At 52.8% G+C, this 20068-nt stretch overlaps 1 protein-coding gene across 1 annotated transcript in view; it reads left to right on the forward strand.

Moving 5' to 3' along the window:
• The window catches only part of TCERG1L (transcription elongation regulator 1 like), a 215440-nt gene that overhangs the window by 183778 nt on the left and 11594 nt on the right, over positions 1-20068 (forward strand). The window contains exons 9-10 of the mRNA XM_017537867.2: positions 8384-8519; positions 18753-18842. Coding sequence (XP_017393356.1) covers positions 8384-8519; positions 18753-18842 — 226 coding nt within the window. The remainder of the gene's footprint in view (positions 1-8383; positions 8520-18752; positions 18843-20068) is intronic.

A 20068-nucleotide genomic window follows, 5' to 3' on the forward strand; every position in this document is an offset into this window, starting at 1 on the left:
ATCACCACCACCATCATCACCACCATCATCACCATCACCATCACCATCACTACCACCATCACCATCACCATCATCATCACCATCACCATCACCACCACCATCATCACCACCATCATCACCATCACCATCACCATCACTACCACCATCACCATCACCATCATCATCACCATCACCATCACCACTGTATCATCATCATCATCATCATTGTCATGAATGCTGTTTATAGACCAGCCATGGTGTTAATACTTTAAACGCATGATGTCAGTTTTCCCACCTGGACAGTGGGGTCGTGCTGATGATGAAATGAGGTTATGGAGGGATGCTGGGAGAAAGTTTGACACACTGGTCAGTCAATGGATATGAGGGATTCTTCTTATTTCACTTAATCCTTACAAGCAAATCCCAAGTGGTTGATATTATTATTATTTCCGCTTTATAGATGAAGAAATGGAGGGTTGGGGAAGTGAAGAGACTTTCTGGAGAGCACAGAGCACAGCGGTGGGGAAGCCCAGGTTCCTAGCTCAGAGACCAAACGTTTCATTCACGCCCAGCACCACCTCCCAGCCCACCCTGAGATGCAGATCCTGCTGTTGTTGTCATTTGGGGATAAGAAGGTGGGGCTTGTAGAGGTCAGTGCAATGCACATCCACGGACGGGCAGCAATTATGATCCAGGCCAGCCGGGGGTCCTTGCTTTGGCCTTGACATCTTGCTTTTCATGCCTACACGGCATAGAGCTGAAAATATCAAAACCATAGCACACTTGTCAAAAGTAACCTTGTTTTGTAAATTTCTCTGACAATGTTTTTCAATAAGAGTAGAACTCAGTGGCTACTCATTCAGAAGACTTACAGAAATGTGACAATAATTCCACGCTGGGCAAATCCCGGAAGTGTCACTCAAAAGGGCAAGGTGTGTGGTGCCAAGACAAGGGCTGGGGTGGGGCCGGCCTGGGGGACCAGGACTCCCACATGCTGTGAGAGGAAGGCTGGGGACCCTGGAACCATGTTCCTTTAGAAAGCAGAATCTGGAGCTCAGCTGCATAGGATGCTCGTGGGTCTTAGAGCATCTTAGCACCTCCTGCAGCTCAGAAACCTGGCACCAGGCCCTGGAATTACAGCCTTGGAGACCTGTCAGAGGCCAGAGACCCTTGGGATGGTCAAATCCTGACCAAAGGGCCAGGCAATGTGTGCAGATGTACATCACCTTATAGCGACAGCAAGGCAAGGAAAGAAGCACTCTGGTCCACGCCACAGTGACTGACAGAAGAGTGTACCCTCACTTACCAGGAGCTCCCGCTGCAGGTTCAGCCTGATGTCATGACTTTACCTGGTCAGGCATCTTTTCCTCCAGGTGGCCTCCTCCCACTCATGCCCCAACTGGAACAACACATGATTTTCAGAAACACACCAAGGAAATTGTCACGGGGGAGTCTTGGGGTGTCTAGGAAGGCGCATTTGAGAAGACGGGGCAGGGCTTCAGCTCCGTGGTGTCCTGGTGGGAATAACCGTGTGCTCCAGAGGCAGCTCCAGGCAGGAACCCATTCCCACCCTGGCCAGAGGCAGCTCCAGGCAGGAACCCACTCCCACCCTGGCCAGAGGCAGCCCCAGGCAGGAACCCACTCCCACCCTGGCTCCCCAGGTGCTGCCCAGAGCTGTCTCTGCGCTCAGAGTGGCCACTGGCCAGGTAGGCAGAGAAGCAAGCGCTGAGTCAGGACTCGGGGCAGTCGGAGGCCAGGATGTGTCACTCTGCTCAGAGGCTCTGGGGTTCCATGTCACTGGGAGTAAAATGTCACAGCCCTGCCGTGGGCGAGGACACAGCAGGGCCTGGACCCCCGCAGTTCTCTGAGCACTGCCCCCCACCCCTCCTGTCACTGGCCTCCTTGCGACTGTCTCCGGAACATTCTGAGATGCTCCCACTTGAGGGCCCTTGCATAGCTGAGCCCTGAGTCTGAAATGTTCTCCCAGATGACCACAGGGCTTCTCACCTCCTCCCAGGATCTGCCTGTGGGTGTCCTGCCTGCCTCGTGGTGGTCTCAGAACCTCCCTCAACTGCGTTCATTTGTTTGCTTTTGTGTGGGGCCAGTGGGTTCTGTAATAGACGAACAACCTGGAGGCTCAGAGAAACGAGGCAGGTTGCCCCTGTTGGGAGGACCACACGGTAGTCCCCACGGAAGTACCTGCTGAGTGCAACTGAAGTGAATTTGATGGCACCCAAGTTCTGATAGCAGTTCTCTGACACCACCTGGGTGTCCTACGATTAAGTCTAATTCTGACACCAGCCACCCCGATACACTGCAGACCCCATAGCGGAAGGGCTCGGCGCCAAGAAGACCGTCGCCACCTCAGACAGTGCTGCAGGTGGGATTCCAGACCACCCCCACATCTGTCTGACGTGGCTACAAATTCTGGAACCCTCAAAACCCTCCTTCAGGTTTGATAATTTGCTAGAATGACTCATAAAACTCACAAAAAGTGATATGCTTACGATTACAATTTTATTATCAAGGTGGCAAATTGGGTACAGCCAAATGGAAGAGATTCGGGGGGTGAGATCGGGAAGGGTCCCGAGGGCAGCACCCTCTGTCCCCCTGCGTTTGCCCTGCTGCCAGTGTGCGGATGTGTTCACCAACTAGGGCACTCTGGAACTCATTGTTCAAGGGTTTTATTGGGGTTTTATTACAGAGAAATGATTGATTAATTTATTGATTACTAGCAGGAAGATCGAATTCAGTCTCCAGCCCCTCTCCCCACCCTGGATGGCAGGTGTTGGGAGGGGCTGGACATTCCAGTCCTCTAATTTCAGGGCTGGTGTTTCTTGGCAGGCCAGCCCCTTCCTTGAAACTAAGAACCCAGTGAGTGGTCTTATTTGCGTGGCTAAGGTGTGGTATGGTGGAGAGGGTCTCCTTATGAATAACACAGGTCACACCTAGCACTTAGGATATTCCAAGAATTTTTTGGAGCTCTCTGCCAGGAACTGGGAGTAAAGGCCAGATTAATTATTTGTTCTATCATCGCCTAACATTTTAGGTTCCCAATCCATCCTTCCCAGCAAACCATGCTGTCAAAGGGCCCCCGGGGATGCTGGCAGTGTGTGGCACTGTGCGACCACTTGTTAGAAGCGAGGCTGCAAGAGATGTCATTTATGATGAAACGAAACTGGAGTGAGGCCGGCTCAGCCTCTGGAAGCTGCCATGGACTGGCTGTCAGCAGACCCTTGATGGTGGCGCAGCACCTGCAGACTGAGGAGGCAGGCCGGGGCCAAGGGCAGCTCTCTCATCGTGCCCACACCCGGGCCTCACAGCCCATCACCAGCACGGTGTGTGGAGCCATCCGTCTGCCGGGCTGCAGCTGGGAAACCTGCTAGAGGCATGTGTCTGGCACTTCCTGTGGGACATTTTTATGAACAAGCTGGATGAAGACGCAGGAGGCCTGTTCATCAGATTTATAGAACTGCAAAGTTGGGAGGCAGAGCTAATAAGTTGATGGCAGAGTCGAGATGTTTAAATATTTAATCAGGATGAAATTAACGGGATCACATTTGCATCGTAGAATTGCAGTATTGCGAGGCATTTTCAGATCATCTGGCCTGAGGCATGTATCTTACCACGAATAAGGTCCAGAGAGTTTCTGTATTTTGGTCAAGGTTGTACAGCAAGTCATCCTCACCTGCAAGGCTCAGAAACACCTTCACCTCATCACATCTGCAGTCAGGCTTCACCAGAACCAGGTCCTCACTCACACGCCAGCACTTCCACCACCTCGGATGGCAGCTCGCTGGCAGAGCGACCCCATCTCAACCTGTGTCAGCATTTATTCCTCTTCCCTGCTCAAGTTCTGCCTTGGAGCCCTGGTCCACTAGAATGTCTGCTGTTTCTGCAGAGTCTCTCAAATGATCGTATTAGTGAGAACACCCACCCGAAGCCAGCCATGGGGCCCCTCTGGCATTGACAGTCTCTGCACTATGTGTTTCAGCCCTGACACACCTGGTGCAGCTGAGGCTTAACATGTGTGTAACTAGTTCATGTCCCACTAGACTGTAAGCTCCCTGGGCAGTGAGGGGCTCCTTGTTGCAGCTACAGCCCTGCTGTGCGCCCTCAAGCTGGAGAGGGAGGGAAGGAGGGAAGGAGCAGGAGGGGTTGCTCTGAGGGGTTGATGCGGACCGTCTCACTCAATCCACAGGACAGCCCTAGGTGGGTGTTAGGACCACCTAACGGGAGCATGCTGGGGCTGAAGGCCTTGGTGCATTTCCCCACAGAGAGGTTTGGCCCTTGATACACCCAGCTGGGCTGTCAGAGCCTCCGCCTGTCCGTGTAATGCTGTGACAAGGCAGCTGGGTGTCAGCCTGCGAGGGAGCAGGTGGGTGCCTCAGCCTGGCTGGGGAAACAGCGCCACACGCCCCCATCCTCTGGCCTGGAGCCGGCAGCCGCTTGTGTCTGTCATCTGTCTGCCAGGGCAAGGGTTCCGACCCCAGGGTGGCTCTGCAGAAAGGATCTGGGTGAAGAGAAGCACCTCTGAGGGTTCAGGGTGAGCTGTGTGGTCACACCAGATGTGCACAGCCCAGCGACCTGAGTCCCCCCCAGCCTCAGATGGATCGTTAAAGTTTCCTGTTCACAAGGGGAAAATCGTGGCTGGCGTGGCAGTGCTCAGAACCCAGCTGCTCTGGGGCTTGGATTTGTGCATTTTACTGGATAATGTGCTGCCCTTTGCACACGTGGGCAAAATCAGAAAACCTCAGCTTTACAGACTTACCAGCATAGGGCAGATGCACGCATGCGCACACACACAGGCCCACACACACGTGCGCGCACACACACGAATCATTAACAGATCAACTGGCAAGCTCAGGGGCTGGGGGAAGGGACAGAACCAGGAGAAGGTAGACCCCCTGCTCAGAGGTGGGATGGTCATCACACAGAGGGGCAGCAGGCAGAGAGGGGCTGACCCTGGGCGTGAGGGCCCCCCCAGGGCTATGGCGCCCAGATTGCGGGAGCACCTACTCTGGTTAAAGGTTGGCCCGAGACCAGGCCCCTTTCAACTTATACATAGGACCTGGAAAACTTCCCAGATCCGCGAGTTAACAAGGCTTCTGCGATGCAGTGAAGCTGCCTCCCCAGCTAGCGCCCTGCAGTGCCTGTGCCTATTAGTGTGCCCGCAGGGACGCCGCCTTCACCAGCAAGAAAACTGTGGCTTGAGCCAGCTTTACTAAAAGTATTAGAATTTGCTTTTCGTTAAAAGTGCAGGAGCCATTCAGCCATAAGAATATCAAAAATATATTTAGCTAGTTTGCATTTGCTTTTGCCCGATTCTAATTGAACTGATAGCTATGTGAAGGCGTGCAGCAGTCCTGAATGAAACAGTTTGTTGAGCAAGCTCTAAGACACCACCGCGCAGCCCAGAATGTGCCAATTCTTCTTACTTCAAGTTACAACAATGCAGGCCTTGTTTCACATTTCTATTTTTAACTAATGAAAATTTATTACAGGGAAATCCTAATTATACCCTTGGAATATGATACAATTGGAAATCCACTGGTAATATTCTTTTCTCAAAATTCCATGCAATCACATAAGAAGCAGAGAATGTAAATGCTCCTGAAATAGTTGGTCTATAAATACAATTCTCTAATGGGCTGAGCAATCTTTTTATTTCTTTGCACATTTTGCATTCGTTGAGATGAATCCATATTGCAGCCCCTGTGAATGAAAACTGCCTGTTAGACATAAGGCATTGTGTGTTCTCAGCACGTCCTGAACATGGTCCTAATGAGCCCCCCAGGACCTCGGACAGACCGTGAGGAAATGCTTCTCACTTGGCAGGCGCTGGGAGACCTGGACGGCCGCGTCTGGCCGCTAGATGACCACATGTACCTTTTCCTGTCTGTCCCCTTCCCTCCTCTCCAAATGAGGAAGGAGCATAATCTTTTTTATTTTTTTGGAGATGGAGTCTCGCTCTGTCACCCAGGCTGGAGTGCCGTGGTGAGATCTTGGCTCACTGCAACCTCCGCCTCCCGGTTCAAGCAATTCTCCTGCCTCTGCCTCCGGAGTAGCTGGACTGCAGCCGCACACCACCACACCAGGCTAATTGTTTTTATTTTAGTAGAGATGGGGTTTCACCATGTTGCCCAGTCTGGTCTCGAACTCCTGAGCTCAGGCAATCCACCCGCTTCAGCCTGCCAAAGTGCTAGGATTACAGGCGTGAACCACCACATCCAGCCAGTAGTGCAGTCTTTACCCAGCAGCCAAACCTCCGGGGGGAGGCCCACTTGGGCCGCATGAGCCTGCGTGGTGGAAGCCATCCTGTGCATTGTGGGAAGTTTCCCAGCGTCCCGGGTCTCCACTCCCAGGTGCTGGTAACAGCTCCACAGTGTGGCAGCCACAAATGTCTCCAGACCTTGCCAGATGTCCCCTGGGGCAGAATCATCCTCAGTGGAGAACATGGTGCTATTGTCAAAACCAGAGCGGGACAGCAGTTAAAGCCATAAAAACAGATCATATTCAAGACTGTTGCAAAGGAGGAGAAGAAACCAGGCCCATTTCCACATTTGGCTTGGACAGGCAGGAGCTGGTAGCCACGGTCAGGGTCGGGGGTGAGTGGATGGAAAATTACCAAGAACGGACCTCGGGGATGGGGCGGTTCTGGCTGAACCAACCTCAGCACATTCTTGCTGAGTCAGACCTGGGGGCGGTGGAGGATGAGGAACCTCATAAGGTGTCCAGGTGATCAGATCCAGAGAAGGATGGGGAGATGATGGCTCATCAATTTAGCAGGACTGTTGCTCAAACTGGGCAGTGCAAAGGTGAGCACGCAAGTTCCAAATCCTAGGCCTACTGTAGAGTTCAGGGGAGCTTGGGGGGACTGTGGCCCAGGAGAGACTCTCGCCTCTAGACCAACATCAGAAAGCCCAGACTATGGTTCCAGAAACTCAAGGTCCAGATCCCGGGGTGAGCTGGTTTTGAAAGGAGTGGGTAAGGTCCAGGCCTTTTAGGTGCACATTCCTGCCATGCGTACGTCTCCAAGCACTTAGGCGGCTCCCAGAATGCAGGAGGCACTCAGCCTGTGCTTGTGAGTGGGCTCCTCTTCATGGATGCTGGGTGAGCTCGACCTAAGTGCAGCAGGAAATGAGGGAGCTCACAGATGGGTGGTCCGATGCTGGAATTGCCACGAAACCACCAGGGAACTGTCGTTTTGAACAGTCACTGCCCTGGGCCTGGCCTTCAGTAGGTGGAGCACGGCCAGACCAGGCCAGGAGCAGGCCCACGAGGGCTCAGCGTGGTTGGAGCGAGGGTGAGCCGAGCCTGCGTAGGTTGAGTCTGCCCATCACGGAGAACAGACTGCACCCTGAGAGGCAGGTGGTGGCAGACGGACCTGTTCCCAGGCAGGGCCAGGCAGAAGGAGGGAGGCCAGACACAAGAACAGTGTCCACACTTGGCCAGACACTTTCTTCCAGCAGCATTTAGGTTTTTTTAAAGGATATTTCTAGCTGTTTCTTAGAATCCAGTGTAGAATTATAGAGATCTATCAGTGTGCAGTTAAAATAATGCAAGGTGCCAAGTGTGTACTTGAGACAGGCAGGCCTCCAGCACTCCATCTACAGGAGTAGCGTCCCCACCTCCCTGCCCTCATGGTTCAGAAGGCAGCGCTGGTAGGCCACCCAGCCTGGCAGGGTGGTCTCGTGGGGTCCCTCCCTCCCTGCCTGCCCTGAGTTCCACCTTGTGCAGCTCCTGCTGCTGCCCAGTGTCCGGGGCCTTGGCAGGAGCTGCCCCTCTGCTGCAGGAGGGAAGCTTCCCCAGGGCCCTGGTGGCCCCATTCTCCACTGTCCTCTGTGCCCATAGAGGGCCCCAGCCTCCTTCTTTGTCACGGGAGTTTCCCTTTGGGGCTAGATCTCGGGACGTAGCTGGTTCTGCACATAACCATCTTCCAGGCGTTTGTCCAGAATGAAGGGGCTGCGAGTGAGTGATTGTTCAGGTGAAAAGCCTGCTCCTTACCCCTTCACCACCCCATCTCTGCAGTGGTAGCTGATGCCCGGCTTCCCTGCTGTGGGCTGTGGGCAGCACGGGGAGCTGAAGTAAGGGTCTGCCCAGCAGCCATGCTGGTTGGCAGCTGGGGTGTGGTTTCACCCGCACCTGAACTGCAGCTTCTCACAGCTGGCCTGGGGCTGAGGCTTCAATCCGAGCCTCCCACCCTGAACACAGCCACGCCCCGTGCCTGCCGAGGGCAATCCTTCCACCTCTGCTGGGGAGACTGAATCAGGCTTTACAAGGAGTTGTCAAAGAGACTGTGCTTCTGAAAGAGTTCCCTTCAGTAGGGTTTGTAAAGGTTGCCATAAAAACCAGCGGGGTCCCCACGGGCACATCTAACTCTCTGCGCCTTGTGTCCCTGAAGGACTGAAGGCTGCGGGAGTCCCAGGCCAGAGGAGGTGAAGAGAGAGGACAAAGGCACAAGGACGCCGCCCCCACAGATCCTCCTGCCCCTGGAGGAGCGTGTGACCCACTTCCGAGACATGCTGCTGGAGAGAGGGGTAAGGCGCAGCGGCCGTGGGGTGCGTCCTGCAGGAGACCCTGGGGAACAGCATCTGAGCGGTTGTCCTCACCTGAGGGACACCTCCTACTCACTAAGCTCCTGTCCCCACCCGAGGGACACCTCCTCCTAAGTTTCTGGTTGGCCTGAGTGACTGTCCTGGCCTACGGGATGTCTCCTCCTTGCTGAGTTCCTGATCCAGCGGAGCAAGGAGCAGGTGCTTAGTGAGTGGAGGCTGAGGGCGAGCCCATGTGGAGAGGAGGCCCTGCCTCGCCTCTGAAGGGAGAAAGACGCCTTTGTGGCTTCTCCTGTGGGCGTGAGGCCTGAGAGGCAGGCAGGCGAGGTCCACGGGGAGGGCCAGGTCCTGGGTGGCCTGAGGGAGCCTCTGCTGTGCAGATGAGGTTCCCGGGGGAGCTGGGCCAGGTCACGGTGCGGCTTCCCCAGGGGTTGTCCATGCCACCCAGGTGGGACTCCCACACCTATGGGTGACCGTGACTGTTTTTAGTAAAATTAGGATGTCTTAAGTGTAGCTGATTTCCAAACCTCACTTTGAATTGGGGGGCAGGGGGAATTTTATATTCAGATCTCCTTCCACTGACTGTCATTTCCTGCTTTGGCTGCTGGATATAAAATGAGCTGGAAGCAGTGTTCCAGCCCGGTCGGATTTCCTCACAAAGTAAGGCTGAATGCAGATGGCAGTGACGGGCCCCACGTGTGAGGTTATTTATATGAACACAGCAAATGGCCTTTCAGACTGAAAAGCAGGTTGCCTCTGTAGTCAGCACCCATTCCCCAGGCTGCTTCCTGGCCCCCCACAGCCATTGCTGCTGGGAACTCCCAGGGTCCTGGAGAGACGGGGCAGGGGTGCAGCTGCCGTGGGGCCCAGCTCCCTGCAGAACAGGGAGGTCTGAGCAGAACACTCATAGGGTTAGGGCCGGGGTGCTGTCCGGGGTCTGGGTTAAGCTTTTGAGGAGCAGGAAAAATTGAGCAGCTCCTACCCCTTAGGAATTTTAAGGAGGAAGGGGCTGCAGGGGAGGTGCCACTGGGCGCTCCCCATGTGCCTTCGAGGACTCCTTTTCATCCTGGTGGACGGCCCGATGCCCAGGTGTCCAACCAGTGACTGGGCCGCCCTCTCACAGGGAACTTGCTTACCTCGGCAGATGCCCCTGCGGCTGTGTCTTACCAAAAGAGCCACCATCTAGGAGAGTGGGAGCAGGGTCCGCTTCGGGGGTGTCACTGGGTGAGAGGCAGGAGAGGCCGTTTTGTGCCCACAGGCCCATGTGCAGGCAGTTCCCACTCCTTCTGCTGTGCCCCTCCCATTGCCTCCAATTGCAAGGCCCTTGTGGAAATGGCCGTCGTTCTGAGTTTCTAAACAGCCCTGGCCAGTCTGGCCTGGTTGGATTATCTGCTGGGAGACACAGCACATCTCCCCTGAAACATGCTGGCATTGTGAACATTTGGGAAATTGAATAAAAATTCATTTTTTCTTATTAATATCCAAGTTTTCCATCTCTTTGTTTTGGAAATCAGCCAGGCCCAATTTACCAGCACGGTTTCAAACTAAGCCACCTGCCCGAGGCCAGCCTGCTTGTCCCAGGCAGGGATGCTGGCAGGCTCAGCTGACACGGCCTCCTGAATTTCTCCAAATGGCCCTGGTTGAGAGATGTTACTAATGAGATTTTCAGTGCCTTCTTACCGCATTGAGGATGGGTGATTCGTTTCAGCTTCTTCTTCTCAGATTATTGTACAGGAATCAACAAAATCATCTGAATGTGAAGCAGTAAACTCAGCATTGTGTGTTTGCCCCGAGAGAAAGAGACGGGGGTGAACCTCAGCCCGGGGCTTATGAGGATTCTCAGGAGAGGCCGCACACCGCTCATGAGTAGAGAAGATCAATCCAAATTTACTGCCAATATCATAAAGCAATGCCACCATTTACGACTTTTCAGCTTTATAAAATATGCCCGCGGATTTGCTCATGCTCAGGAGGATTTGATAGCTAAACCCAAACGGTTTCTGGGTGCTTACCAGGGGGGCACTGAAAGGCCGCTTTTTCATGGACTGAGTGATTAACAAGATTTTTTACTGCATTTGTTCAATACTTCAGTTCAGAAATTCATGGACTTATGGAGTGATGGAGGGTGGGCCCCGGGGTTTTTAGTAGTCTAAAAAGGGCGGAGTTTGGGCTGTGCCACGGGGTGTGCCCTGGGGCAGCGGGTGAAGGTTTTGTAGAATGTAAATGATGGTTCAGCATAAGGTTTGCTTTTTGTTTTGTTTTATTTTTGTTTTTTTCTTACTGGTACAAACCCCAAAGAAGCTTTCTTTAAAAACTTTAGTCCATCAGGAGGAAGTTTCATTGAACAGCAGGTTCTTGATTTAATCCTGCTGTTTAGGTGAATATATTAGAGATATTTTATTAAGAACATTTTCTTTCTGCAAAGTATCTCTCAGAAGTAGGTGATGCTCACCCAGGGGCCAGGAGAGGAAGTCCTTTTGAGAAGACTGGATTTTGATTTAGGAACTCAGGAGCTGTCTTTTGTCCTTTCAGAGGTCCCTCTACAGGTGACGCTGGTATGATCATTAAGGCTTGTGGGAGGCACAGTGGGACCTGGGGGATGGGGGAGAGAGTCCTGGGAAGGGTTCCGCTGGGCGTGGGCTGGGGCATCTGGGCTCAGGAGGGGCCAGGTGGGCTGCGGATCCAGAAGGCATCTCCAGGGCAGTGGGGGAGCAGGAGCTGCAGAAATGGAGCAGCAAATCTGGACGAGCTTGGGGACAGGGGCATGGCCCAAGTCTTCAGCCCCTGGCCCTGGAAGCAGAGGTTCTGTGCTGAGGCCCAGGGAGATTTACGAACTCTCTTCATGTGGCCACTGGGAGTGCTGCATGACCGGGGCCCATTCCCCACTCTTAGTGGTCTCAAACTTCTGTGGCTCCAGCAGAGGCCTTTGGTCAGTTTTCCTGAGACCAGGGGAGACAGGAAGAGACAGGAGAGATGGAGATGGCAGGAAGGGGAGGGAGGGCGCCCTCACACCTCGGAGCAGTGTGGCTTGTCTGCCAGTCTGTCTTCTTGTGTTTTCAACACAACGTGAAATAATATAACATAATGTTCCCTAGGGGCTTTATTCATTTATTTACATTAGTGAATTCCACGCAGGCCCCAGATAACTAATGGCAGCCTGTCCTCTGCCCACGGGGCCTGGACAAGGGGAGGGGCAGGCTATGAGAGGAAATCGTGATTGTATTTCAAAGGTCCAGCTGCAGGGTCATCAAGAGAGGAGGGTAATGGTGACAGATTGCTTCCTTCCGCAGGGCGTTTGCACTCGTAAAAGCCAGAAGGAAAAATCACCTCTAATTTGATTAACACTTCAGTTTCCAGGTCTATTATGGCCATTTTAAGATACAAGGAAGTAAAAGTAAATACATTTGGTTCGATAATCAAATGTGGTCAAAACATTAGCTTCCAAGACTTTCACAAAAGTAGCCAGGTTTTGGCTTGAGATGGAAGTTAGCCACACGTGGGGGACCCTGTATGACCCAGCCTTCCTTGAGGAGCAGAAACTGCAGCGGCTGTCCCTGGGACACCCTGAGGACCACATCAGGAGCCATGAATGGGTGGGGGTGCAGACAGACGGATGCACAAAGGTGAGCCCAGCCCCGGCGTCAGCAGAGGAGCTTGCGTGCCTCCAGCTCTCCGCGGAGAGGCCGTGGACTGCGCCCCTGACCTGAGGCCCCTCCAGGCTGGGGCTTTATCCTCCAGTTCAGGACTGGCAGGCACCATCCTTTTGCCAGGTTTCACCCTTTTCTCTGCTCATGAGGATCCCTGCCATTTTCTGTGATCAAAGGATTGAAAAATACTTGAGAGCCTCTTTTGGTTTTAAAGATTGAAGGCAGCTTCTGTTACATGCATGGGGCACTTCCAGGACTTTGACGTCCCACGTGTGGCTGAGCCGTCCCCAAGCTCTCGGCCACTTTACTTGAATGGAACCCCCTTTTCTTGGTGCTGACGCGTCCCCCGGAACAGGGCATGATGAGTTTCTCAGTCTTCAGAGAGGCTTTTGGGGAAGCTGGGACTGCAGTTACAGCCGGTTTTCTCTGGTGTTGTTTTGTGAATGGTGACCTTTTTCTTCTTTATATCCAAGGTCTTGGTTGCCTTCCCAGGGCTGAGGTGCCTGCCTTCCGATAGGGCCTCACCCTGGCGCATCCGCAGCAGGAGGCATGGACAGCGCTGCGCTGCGGCCGTGCTTGGGGCCTCTTCTCTGCTGAGAGTCTGCTCCAGCCGGTGTGGCTGCTCAGGGAAACCTGGGCCTGGGAGCCACTCATGGCTCAGCTGGCCAGAGAAACAGCCACCTTAATGCTGGGAGGGAGCCGGGCCAGACCGCCATGGCCCTGAGCACACAGCTGAATTGTGGACTCAGTTGCGGGCTCCTGAAGGAGAAGTTTTAGGTGTGGGTTGAGGAGGCGACGAGGCAGGGAGGAGTGGTTAGGAGACAGCCGTGGCTGTCCCAGAACCAGATGACCATGGCCAGGTGCTTTGCCGGTAAGGTCTTCATCGTACCACCTGATCTGGAAAACAGTTTTGGGTTCTCCAGACCAGGTCCTCGCCACTGAGAGGACGCTGAAAACAGCTGTGAGAGGGACAGCCCAGTTCCTGTGGCTGCGAGGAAGGTGCAGCGTCCTCTCCTGCACCTCAGACTCCCGGTGCCCATCACCGCCGGAAAGTGACGCCTGCGGGCTCGGACGGTGCCACCCGGTGACCTGCAGTCCAGGACGCCCACTGCCAACCGGCCACTATCTGCAGGGTGATGCTTGGGCGACTTCTGTTTGGTGGTGGCACCTGCCAGGATTGGAAACTCTGCCCTGGCCTGCAGCCACACGGTGCCTCCTCTGCAGCTCCTCTGGCTCCTGCGCTTCCAACAACCAGCTCCCGCTTCTCTCACTGTGAAAATCAGAGGTAATCGATTGTAACACAGACACTAATGAGGGAACCGGGGAGCTGCAGCCGGTGCTCCCAGGGGGAGAAGAGAGAGTCCCACTGCAGGAGGCTGAGAGTGGAGGAAAGGGCACATCTCCAGCCCAGCCGAGGTGACCTCCAGTCCCCACTCTTGTGATTCAGACAGGGCGGAGCGCTGGCCCTGGAACAGTGACCAGATGAAAATGTGCATTGCGGGACCAGCAACGCAGGCCTCGGACAGAGTCAGACCCTCTCCCTCCAACCCAGGGGACTGAACAAGACCCTGCTGCTCTCCCACTGAGGTGGCTGCAGCATTCACAGACATGGCCATGGTCATAGCCACAGTCACGTCGTCTGCAGGGGACAGAGGACAGGCGTGTGGAGACGTGCACCAGGATCGCTGTCACTGTTCACCAGGGGCTGATGTCAGGATGCAGAACGCAGTGAGGAAGGGGGCGGAACCACGAACTTCTGCAGGAAAGGGTCTAAGGTTTAGAAGCAGCAGCAGAAACGCACATGTGAAGGAGATTCACTGGCCACCAGTCAGCGAACTGCAGGAAAGGGTCTAAGGTTTACGCAAGAATTCAGGTTTTTAAGGACTAAGTCACATATAAAATGCCTAAGAATCAAAGAAGTATTAGTCAAGAGGAAAGACACAGGTCTCTACTGAGACGTGGAGACCGCTGAGAGGAACAGCACGCCCTGGTGTCGGGACAGGATTCTAAGCCCCTCTCACCCCGCACCGGGCCACTGTGCTCCCCTGGACCGTCCTCCCCTTGAGCGTGGGTGGGGCTGGTGCCACACCCCTGGTGATGTTGCTCCGTGTGTGTAAGACTCAGCCTTAGCCAGGGGGAGATTCTCTCGCTGGCTTGAAGAGCTGCCCCACTGTGGGGCCCTGGGGAAGCACTTGCAGGCGGCTGCCTGGAGCGGAGATTGGCTTCCGGCTGGCTGAAGACATGGCAGGCTTCAGCCCTGCAACCACAAGACCTGAATTCTCCAAACATCCAGTGAGCTTGGAAGAGGACCCCAAGCACCAGATGAGAACAAAGCCCCTGCCAGCACCTCATCTCAGCCCAGTGGGATCTGGGTCGAGGAGCCCAGTGCCCCCACGCTGGACTCAGGACCCACACAGGGCATGGAGTCACATGAGGTGGTGCTTGTGAACCACTGAGTTTGAAGTAATTGGTTAAGCAGCAGCAGAAGCTCACATGTGAAGGAGCTTCACTGGCCACCAGTCAGCGACCTGTCTGGGGCTGCTGGACAGAACACCCACGCACACAGCAAATCATCTGAAGTGGGTTTGTTCCCCGCAGACAGGAGCAAGGGTGATAGGAGACTAGGGAGCCTCGTGAGCCCGTCCCCCAGGCCCAGGAAAGCTGCGAGGGAGTACTGAGCCTCATCTGCATGTCCACTGTAACCAAGGGACTCCGGAAAGCAGCCCGCAATGAGTTTTGTACCCTGGGGTCCTGTGAGCCACTGGGCTACAGCTTGAAGGATGTCTTATTTCTGGGGTGGGCCCCACACAAAGCCTGGGTGTTCTCGGTGTGTTGCATTCCCAGCGCACTCCAGCCGTTCTGGAGATACACAGGCTGGAAGCAGCCGGGTTTGTCCACGGCCACCCAGAGAACAGTCCTGCAGCACAGCCGGACGTGAGATACACAGCTCGCTGCCTGCTCAGTTGACGGCTTTTCTTTCTCTGATTGTTCTGCATTGTTGGACTTCCTTGGTGGTGGTGGTGGTACTGTGCGTGTGTGTGTGTGTGTGTGTGTGTAGGCACACCTGTGCATATGTGCATCAGTGTGTGCATCTTTGTGTACATGTGTGCATTTGCACAACTATGTACCTGTGCATGTGTTCATGTGTGACTGTATGTGTTTGTTAGCGTGTCCTGTGTGTTCACGTGTTTGCATGTGTGTGCAGCTGCATGTGTACATGAGCCTGCATGTGTAGTGTGTGTGCTTATGTGTGTGTATAGTCACACACACACACACACACACACACGTGTGCAATCTCTGCCCCAAGGAATGTACTCTCTGGGTGACGTGTTTCTCACAAGCTTGGGAATGTCAGGCTTACCTCAGAAGCAGTTCACAGGATTCCTCATCCCCATGGCTGTCAGGACCCTTTCTTTGGAAGAATTCCTGTGCCCATCTGGAGGACAGGGAAAGACCCTGTTTCACACACGGCTCTTCAGCTTTCCCTTCAGCACTGACCTCGATCCTGGGTCCTCACCCGGCCCCCTCCCAGCCACTGTCTTCTGACCCTTCCTTGAACTGTCGCTGACATGAGACAGTTGGTTTTATCATTGTAAGTTGTAATCATTGTAGAGATGGCTTATGTGACCTTCTATATAGATTATAAATCTGTTTGCATGTAAAAACTATCCATCGTTAATTGAAAAATTATTTTATTCTACTTCTAGAACTCCAAAATTTTCAAGAAGCTGGTGTGGTTATGCCACACAGAGTCTAATCCTCTTCTGCTCTTCCTGCAGAGCTGGGACCTTGGGGGTGTGCACAGGCCCCTGTGAGATGGGTGTGTGCCATCTGGCTGGGCTGAGTGGAGCTGCCCATATCTTCTCTAACAACCCCAGATGCTCCTGTGGGCACGTGCACGTGGTCAAAGCTAAAGGGGCCCATTCTGCCTGGAGACCCTCCCAGTGCCGCCACCCCACCCTGAGCCCCAGCAGTGCTTCACTGTGTCCTCACTCGGTGGAGGGGAATCCCTGGGTGGACCCTGGGTCATCCCACCCAATAAAAGAGCTCATGGGTATTACAGAAAAGGCTTTAATTTGATAGTTAAAGACAGAAATTGCCAGTGAAGAAAAGTAATCTGTTATACCATAAAAATAAAGCACATGTTTATTGAAATAGAAGCTCTATGAGAAGTATTTTAAGCATGTGAATGGGATTCTGTTTTTGTAAACTTTCAATTACTTTCCCCTCCCTGACCCTGCCCAGGTATTCAGCCACTGCCCAGATCCCAGGGTGGTCTTCCTCAAAAGCGTGTCCCATCTGACTTTCCTTCTCCCCTGTCTCTGAAAAGAACGCCCAGCCTCCTAACCAGGTCTCAGCCTGCCCTGTACCTCAGCCTCTGTCTCTGCTGCCTCTTCCTGCACCTTCATGGGCTCTGGCATCCCTGGGCATGTTCAACCTTTTGCAATTCCTGCATTCCCAATGGTTCATGACCCAGCCTTTGCCCACACTGCCAGCTGGTTCTAGAATGCCCCCCAGCCCCCTTTGTGAACAGTGAGGAGTATTCATGTTCCAAAGTCACAGCAATCTAGAAGCTGCCTCCTCCCCAGGCTGCTGTGGGGCCCTGCCATGTCCCACTGGTGTCCAGGTCTGTCTCTGCCATCTAGTGTCCAGGTCCTAGTGCCATCTCGGGAATCTGTTAGCTACTCACCAGCATTACCCTAGACCATGGGCTTCCTGATTTATTTTCTCAGGAGCCTCAACACCCAGCTTGGGGCCCAAGACACAGTCGGTACGTTGTCCCTGTTTTTAAGTGAATGCATTTATATTCTAAATGTTTTAAACATTCCCCTGCTCTATCAGCTGAGAGTCTAGAAGCAGTGACATGTCTCTAGCAACCACCCCACCCGTGCCCAGATCTTAGTTTCTCTAAAAGCCAAGGCTTCTTGGAGAATTGATCGATACAATGGCTAAGGCGGGACAGGCAGAAGATGAGCCTGGAGCACCCTTAGTGGCAGAAAGTAAGGAGATGCCCCAAAGAAGCAAATGATGAGCACCTGTCAGAGGGACGCGGGAGCTGGGAACCCGCCACCGGAGCTCGCCGAGGCCAACGTGTTAGAAGCTGAGCAGGAAAAGAAGCAGAGTCACACTGGAGTCCAGCTCCAGGCTGGGCTGAATACCCATGAGTCCATAGCAACATAAATAAAACACTGAGTGTGTAAGTAATGCGGAGGCACGGACGAGCGTCCACCCAGAACGTTTCCTGGTCACTCAGTAGTGACTTCTCCTCCTCGGAAGCGGAGCACAACCCGTGCCCCTAAGTGTGGGCTGCGCATGGCGACGTCCTTCCAGAGTGGACAGCACGGAGAGGAGGGCTTCGCCATGGGGAGACCTCAGCCAGTCGGTCACGGCCACCACTGTCGGGGAGGAGTCCTGTCAGCAGTGTGTACCCCGCTGTGACGTGATGGGAATGGCATTTACAGCTAGTGCTCGATTTACGACCACGGTCGGGATCGCGGACCGGTCGTAACACGATTCGGTCATAAGTTGAGTAGGCTATATGTACAGTTGAAATGGTGCACATGGAGATGGTAGTGCTGCCGGAAGCTGGTCCGCACTGTCGTACGCCCAGCTGGGCAACGTTTTCGCTGCCAGGCGCGGAGCAGTCGTGGCTAGCGATTGTGGTCTTAAAGTCAAATGGTCGTAAGTTGCATAGGTCGTAAGTCGATCAACACCTGTACCTGTGTGGTCTTCCTCCCAAAGCCCATGACCCCAGGCTATTTATGAGGAAACCCTCAGACAAATCCCAACCAAGGAGCGTCCTGCAGTGCACCTGACCGGTGCTCGTCAAACCATCATGGTCATCAAAGGCAAGGGCCGTCTGAGACCCTGTCACAGCCGAGGGGAGTCCAAGGAGATATGGCGGCTGAGTGTGACAGGGTCCTGGGCAGAAACAGAAAATTGGGTAAAACCTAAAGAAACCTGAATAAATGCAGACTGCTGCTAGTAATGACGTGTCAGTGCTGGTGGTGACAACCTAGCCTGCTCATACGTTAAAGATATGAGAGATTGGGCATAAGTATATGGCAACTTTCTGTAATATTCTTGCAAAATTTTGGTAAGTCTAAAACTATTGCCAACAAAATAATTCATTTTTTAAATGACCTACTTAAAAGAGGTTAAACGGTGATTACAAATCAACTGAACTCAGCCTGTTTCCAAGACATGGTTCTTTGTTATGGCCTGTAGGGGTTCTGAAAATTTTTACAAATATAGTTTCTCCTTTTGAGATGGGGTATTCCAGAATGCCACACCTCCGCAGATATAATTGAAGTTTCAGAACAGGGACACAGCCTTGGAAGATACTCAAGAAGGAAATGGTCACGAGTCTACAAATTAAGTTTTCTGATGTTCTAGGTATTGATTTTCTCGGAAAGTTTGGCATGTGTAGCGCTTATGCAGCACGGCATCACTGAACGTGTTGTGCCTTAGTGCTGGTTTTCTCATTTGTTTTTAACCGTGGATCATTTCAGCACAGTGCCTGGCTCAGCATTAGATGCTAACAGCAACTCTATTGAATATCTTTCTTTAGGTATCAGCATTTTCTACCTGGGAGAAAGAATTACACAAAATCGTGTTTGACCCACGCTATCTCCTGCTCAACTCTGAGGAACGAAAGCAGGTAATGTGGAGGGAAGGCACTTTGACTGCAGAGACACAGCGTCAACACCGCGCTGCTTCCGAGGCTTTTTGTTGCTGAAAAACAGACACTTGTGCTGTGAATTTGGCCAGTGGGGAGAGTCACAGCTGGGGTACTGTCGCTTGCAATCTTCTGAACAGGAGAGTTAGGGCACTGACGAAGGTTATCCTGGTCGTCATTCTTACCTCACCATTTGGTTATGACCCTGTAAGACAAATACTTTTGAAGATGAAAATATAAACTTTAGGAACATCAACCCTCATTCCAAATGACAATAACTAATATGTTAAAAATACTAAATACTGAAGGTATTATATAAAAATAGTGAAACAGGTGGTCTTATGTAAGACCTGAAGGTTTTGTGTTCTTAAAGTCTTATATAATATGAAAATTGTCAGGATCAAAATGAAGTCACTAATGTTATGAAAACTCTGGCAAATAGAATGGGGGAAGGCCAGGGAGAGGGCGTTCTCAGACATGGATACCTGATCACTAAAAAGACTACAAGACCCACAGCCTTGCACATAAGGCAGTCAAAACTTTTTTTTTTTTTTTTTTGAGACAGGGTCTCACTTTGTCACCCAGGCTGGAGTGCAGTGGTGCCATCTCAGTTCATTGCAACCTCTGCCTCCTGGGCTCAAGCCATCCTCCCACCAGAGCCTCCTGTGTAGCTGGGATACAGGCACCAGCCACCACGCCTGGCTAAGTTGTATACTTTTTGTAGACACAGGGTTGCTCTATGTTGCCCAGGCTGGTCTTGAACTCCTGGGATCAAGCAATCCTTCCACCTTGTCCTCCCAAAGTGTTGGGATCATAAGCATGAGCGACCACACCTGCCTCATCACAGCCTTACACATAGAAAGCCCTTCTGCAAGGACGCCCGCCCAGCAACTCCCTGTCCAACCTTGACTGGCTTTGTCCTGTTGTGGATCTCTGCAGCCAAAGATAATTATTTCCAAACAATTATTTAATCCTCTCATTTTTTCCCTTAAAAATCATTGTCCTTTTTTACTTCCCCAATGGCATGTGTACTTTCATTGCAATGATCTCTTCCCGAATCAGCAATCATTTACTTTTAAAGAGCCTCTTTATGCTTGTTCTTAGGATGACAATAATAGTAATGAAATAGGAGTGGTCCAGAGAACAGTACCAGCACAGGAGAGGGTGGAGGTTCTAGAGAACAGTACCAGCACAGGAGAGGGTGGAGG

This window comes from Cebus imitator, unplaced genomic scaffold (assembly GCF_001604975.1).
Source record: "Cebus imitator isolate Cc_AM_T3 unplaced genomic scaffold, Cebus_imitator-1.0 Scaffold107, whole genome shotgun sequence".
Lineage (NCBI taxonomy): Eukaryota > Metazoa > Chordata > Mammalia > Primates > Cebidae > Cebus > Cebus imitator.